Raw genomic sequence first — 6000 nt, 5'->3', positions numbered from 1 at the left:
AATGATACTCGTGAAGAGTGTGCTTCTTAGCTCAAGTAGATACATGAGACTAAATGGGCAGCTCCTGTCCGGAGGTTAGATGAGAAGGCAGACAGGGTCAGGAGCTGGTTGAATGGACACGGGAAATCTCGGGTGAAAAGGAGGAGAGTGCTGTCACAGTATAGGGAGAGCAATTAGGATCACATAACAATGTATGTATGAATTTTTGTATGAGAGAATAACTTGAATTGTAAACTTTCACTTAAAGTACAATAAAAAAAAATCTGTAAACTTTCAATGAGAAAGGAAGAAAATCAAGAGTTTCAGTAGACAAGTCTATGAAGTAGAAAAATTTATATTCTCTTTCTTGCCTAAAGATGGTTCCCACAGTATAGTTTCATCCATAACTAATTTTATTCTGGTAGATCCCAAGATTAAAAACATTTTCCTAAAGAGAATACCTTCTCTGTAAATATGAAATCGCCCTATTATGCTCTGGGCTTTTAATATCATTATCCAATTTCCCCAGACCAAGAGGCAGTCATACCAACAGAACAAGGCGATACTGCATGGCTTCAAGTCAGGAAAGATGTGCATCAGGGTTGTATCCTTTCACCATACTTATTCAGTCTGTACGCTGAGCAAATAATCTGAGAAGCTGGACTATACGAAGAAGAAAGCAGCATCAAGATTGGAGGACAACTCATTAACAACCTGCAATGTGCAGATGACACAACCTTGCTTGCCGAAAGTGAAGAGGACTTGAAGCACTTACTGATGATGATCAAAGACCACATTCTTCAGTATGGATTACACCGCAACATAAAGAAAACAAAAATCCTCATAACTGGACCAATAAGCAACATCACAATAAACGGAGAAAATATTGAAGTTGTAAAGGATTTCATTTTACTTGGATCCACAATCAACGCCCATGGAAGCAGCAGTCAAGAAATCAAAGGATGCATTGCATTGGGCAGATCTACTGCAAAAGACCTCTTTAAAGTGTTAAAAAGCAAAGATGTCACTTTAAGGACTAAGGTGTACCTGACTCAAGCCATGGTGTTTTCAATCACCTCATATGCATGTGAAAGCTGGACTATGAATAAGGAAGACCAGAGAAGAACTGATGACTTTGAATTAAGGTGTTGACAAAGAATACTGAATATACCATGGACTTCCAGAGGAAGGAACAAATCTGTCTTGGAAGAAGTACAGCCAGAATGCTCCTTAAAGCAAGGATGGTGAGACTTTGTCTCACATACTTCGGACATGTTATCAGGAGGGATCAGTCCCAGGAGAAAGACATCCTGCTTGGTAAAGTAGAGGGTTAGAGAAAAAAAGGAAGACCCTCAACGAGATGGAATGACACACTGGCTGCAACAATGGGCTCAAGCATAACAACGACTTCAAGGATGGCACAGGACCTGGCAGTATTTTGTTCCGTTATGCATAGGGTCGCTATGAGTCAGAACCTGCTACAGAGCACCTAACAACAACAACAAAGCTGTTAAAGAAAGGGTAATGGAGAAGAATGAAGCATTTGTCCTGCCCTTTCTATAGAATCTGTATTTCAGAGTAGCCAAATTGCTGATGAGGAAAATTTCACATATAGAGGAATTCTAGTTTATACATACAGAAAAAAAAGATTATATTAGAAAAATCACAATTCTGTAACCTTAATGACAAGATGGATCTCAAAGGACGCTAAAACTATTAGATGAAAGCCTGACGAGAAATTTTATCATGGAGGAATCGGGCTGATGATGGCCTGAAGCCAAATGATCAGTCCTACTATCACCCAACTTAAGACGTTTAGAAATTATGCACCACTTGATATGATGCAATAGTAAGGACACAGCACCAACTATGAAGGATTCTTGCAAAATAAATAGACAAATAAAATAAATCTAAATCTAATCAAACCTCTAGATCTAATTATTACAAAATACAAGTGATAAACAAGGTAAACACCACCTTTAGGAAGCAATCAGACAAATCCAGTCTAAAACCAAACCAAACCCGTTGCTGTCACGACGATTCCAACTCATAGCAACATTAGAGGACAGAGTAGAATTGCCCAATAATGTTTCTAAGGAGCGACCGGTGGATTCAAACTGCAGGCCTTTTGGTTAGGTGCCAGGCTGTTAACCACTGTGCCACCAGGGCTGAATCCATTCTAAAGGACCTGGTTTTTCTAACAATCTTACGGTGTTTAAAAAAAAAAAAAAAAAAGCAGCAGCAGCAAGGGATACTATTACAGAAAATAAGAAACTTATGAAATAAACAATCATATTCGAAGTTACCAACTGCAAAAAAGGCATTAATGGGGACAACCGGTAAAATCTGAATAACTATTTGATGTTACTAAGGAATCACTATTAACTTTGTTAGTTGTGATATCAGCATGACTACATTTAAAAACAAAAACCAAAGAAAAGCCTTCATCAGTTAGAGGTGGTCATACTAGAATATCTGCTAGTGAAATGGCATGCCTAGAATTTGTTTTTGAATATTTCAACAATTTTTTTTTCCAAGTGTCAGGGTGTACATGTAATAAGATTGGCAAAACGTTGAAAATCATTGAGGCTGGATATATGAGTCATTATTCTATTTTCTCTACTTATATGTAAGTTTTTAATTTTTATATTAAAAAGGTTAGGAGACAAAGAAAAATTATGAAACTAAAGTAAAAGAACATGGTGCCCCAAAGCTCAGAAGAGAGGTCAGGAATAAAGACTGAAATAGAACTCATCAGACGATAAGTAATAGATGATGCCAAGTCTTTGGAAAGTATCATCTAAGGAGAAAGCAGAAACTAAGTAAAATGAGATCAGAGAAGAGAAGCCAGTGGAATACCAATATTTAAAGACAGGGCAGAGAAAGAAATTGGAGAAGGATACCAAAAATTGAAATGTCAGTGAGGTGGGAGGAGACACAGGAGAAAAACTGAATCAGGAAAATCAAGGCAAGAAAATTTCCAAACAATAATCATCACTAAGTGTCCTTCTTATAGCCACAAAATTTGAAATCAAATGAGGAGAGGGGGAGAAGTATTATGGATTTTAAACAGAATAAATTCAGAATGATGAGAGAAATGATTATTTCTAAGGTACACAATCTCCCAGATACCAAACAAGATGTTCAATAAATATTAAGACATATACCTGCTAGCACCAAACTGCCACCTAGTTAATCTGCCAAGTGGAAGATACAATACCAAATACTAGAATCACTATAAAAATAAAACAAAACAAGGAGACAAGACTGACACTGGCCGTGAAGATTTCTCTAGAGGAGAGTCACTTAACTACATGCTCCAATATAAGGACCATGGTCCTTGTTCCTCCCTATATGCCCAGATTTTAACATGGTACCAGGCTCCATGTTCCTTACATTGCAAGAGTCCCAGTGAAACCAAGTTGCAGGAGGGTGGGCAAAGAAGGGAGTGGCAGGGAGATGATGATAACACCCAATATTGTTGGTCTTTTAAGTCATAGTTACAATGGTATCTGGAATCACTAGACCAATCTGGTGATTTCAGATACCTTTCTAGTTACCAGGATGAATAACAGAACTTTTCATTTCATATCTGGAGCTTGAAGAACTTACCTCCAAGTGTACAACTCTGCACTACTGTTATCACAAATAATTATATCTTATTATAGTTGATTCCTAGTACTTGGAAGAGTTTACTGTCATCCACAGCCTTAGAAATTTAACTTCCAAGTAATGTATTGACATACCAAATGCAATTCAAACTAAAGAAGCATATATGTTTTAAGGTACTATCTCTTTGATCCTCTATTAGTCACTCTCTTGATTTCTAATACATTGAGGTTAAAGACTTACTTTTGTTTGCAGGGCAAAATCCTACCTAACATGAATCTTTATCTTTACATGACAAACACTCCATATCATCTTCATCAACTACAGGTTTAAATGTCTTTTTTTCTGTTTTCCACAGACCAAAGACAGAAAATCAAATAATCCCCAGCCTCTCTGCAGCATATGTATTTTTTGGTATTTCTAGATATATTCTGAAATTCTAAAAAGTGCAGAAATGTCCCAACTAAAGATTTTTAAAATTCGTATTAGACCATTTAGCTTTTATTTAACTCAGGATTAAAGATCATAAGGAAGATAAATTCTAAAATATCTTAGAAGCAAGATATTAAAAGTTAAAAACTTACACTCAAGCTGTGCAACCACATCTCCAGGGTCTACTGCTTCAGGGAACACCTATAGTGGGAGGATGCAGGGGGAAGCAGGATGGAGAAGAGGAAGTGAAAGCAAGATAAATGTAAGATAATCTTCGTATTTCTTCTCTGTCATTCCCAAAATATCACTTCTTTCCCAACCAAAGAAACTTTTGACATTATTGAGAACTATTATCTCCTCTCTGCTTTCTATGATCAGTATGGAAGCCTTTACAAATGAATGAATGAACAAATGGATAAATGAATAAACTTTATTACTGGATCTAACTCCCTCTCCAACTTCATTTGCTACCACTTTTCCCCTTGTTACCATGGTCATACTAGCCTTCTTGATGTTCCTCAGACTTATTCCCAACAAGAAGTCCATTTGTTATTCCCATTGCTTAGAATGTTCTTCCCTCAAACTTCAAACGACTGATGATGTCTCACAATTGAGGCTCAGCTTAAACGTTATCACCTTCTCTGATCACCCCTTAAAATAGACAACTCTCCTAATCCTTCAGTCTTTCTCTATCCCCTTGTCCTCTTCATGACACGTATCACTATCTAAAATTATATTACTCATGTGTTTACTTAATTACTGTCTATTTCTTCTGCTAAAATGAAAGCTTCAAGAGGGCAAGGGGTTTGTCTTGTTTACCATGCATCCCCAGTGCCTAGAACAGTGCATTGTACAGAGCAGATATTGAGTAATTATTTTTGGAAGGGTGGGAGAAAGAGAGGAAGGGAGGAAAGCACACAATAAAAAAGTGAAAAAATATGATTTCTAATAATGAAGCAAAACAGCAATATTAGGGGTCAAAACAGATTTATAGAAAGAAGTACAAGAAAGCCATAAGTAATATATGTCTCATTCTTACTGATTAATGACTCATTTTTTTCATGAAAATTATTATTCAGGCGCTGTGTTTTATATAAAATTCACCAAGACAAATTTAGAAATAAACTGATCCATCAAGAAAAAAAGACATCAGATTCAATGCATAATATAATGCATATTTATTTTCAAGCTTCCAGGTTTAAGTGACAACTTTCATTCTGATTTAAACCAAAGTATACAGTCAACAATAATAATCTGTGCTCTGGGCTTTTATTAAAAATTTGGAACCATGTTTCTGTTTTTCTTAATACTTAATCTGACATTTGAACTCACCTTTTCAAACACCATTCTGGCATTGAAGACCAATGGAAAAGTAGGTGGGACACATTGTGTCTTTTTGTATTGGCCAAACACACAGATGCTAAGATAGATGTCCTCCTTGTCTTTCAGCACCACTCCTGGACAAGTTACCTGAAAAAATTAGATAGATGAATGTAACTGCTTTATAAATTCCCTGAGCAATACTACTAAAAATGACTTATCAAACATTAGGTAAAACACTAGTCTACTAACCTAATAAAAATACTTGAAAGAAAAAAACCCACAAGAGATTCCAGTGTTTACAGAGTTACACAAAATGCCTTTATAACTTCCATTCCTCTGAGAAATGTGTGATTTTCCATTTGGTTATTTGTGCCACACTCGAAGCTATAAGCACTGGCTCTTGGGACAGACACTAATAGTTGTTAAACAGTCAGCCTTAGGCTCCCACTTTATGCTGAGTGCTGACATACACTTATTCAGCATCATTTAATCACAGAGGATTAACCCTCAGCAGAAATAAAGCACTATACTAGAAGACAAAAAATACAGATAAAAAGAGGAAATATGACCTGTATCACCCTAAATAGCAGTCCATGAACACTCTCATATTTGTTAAAGCTAGTGAAATGAAATTTCTAGCCTAATGAAGTATTTTTT

General features: G+C 36.2%; 1 protein-coding gene across 2 annotated transcripts in view; it reads right to left on the bottom strand.

The window, feature by feature from the left end:
* Window positions 1-6000, bottom strand: part of SPATA6 (spermatogenesis associated 6) — a 148149-nt gene that overhangs the window by 119786 nt on the left and 22363 nt on the right. For both annotated transcript variants that reach the window (XM_004371765.2, XM_023727098.1), the window contains exons 2-3: window positions 5353-5490; window positions 4173-4221 (exon numbers count right to left, since the gene is read on the bottom strand). In XM_004371765.2, coding sequence (XP_004371822.1) covers window positions 4173-4221; window positions 5353-5490 — 187 coding nt within the window. The remainder of the gene's footprint in view (window positions 1-4172; window positions 4222-5352; window positions 5491-6000) is intronic.

The sequence above is a fragment of the Trichechus manatus genome, unplaced genomic scaffold, assembly GCF_000243295.1.
Source record: "Trichechus manatus latirostris isolate Lorelei unplaced genomic scaffold, TriManLat1.0 scaffold00015, whole genome shotgun sequence".
NCBI classification, from domain to species: Eukaryota; Metazoa; Chordata; class Mammalia; order Sirenia; family Trichechidae; genus Trichechus; species Trichechus manatus.
Note: the sequence above shows the minus strand (reverse complement) of the source record. Positions and strands in the feature narration are given on the sequence as shown.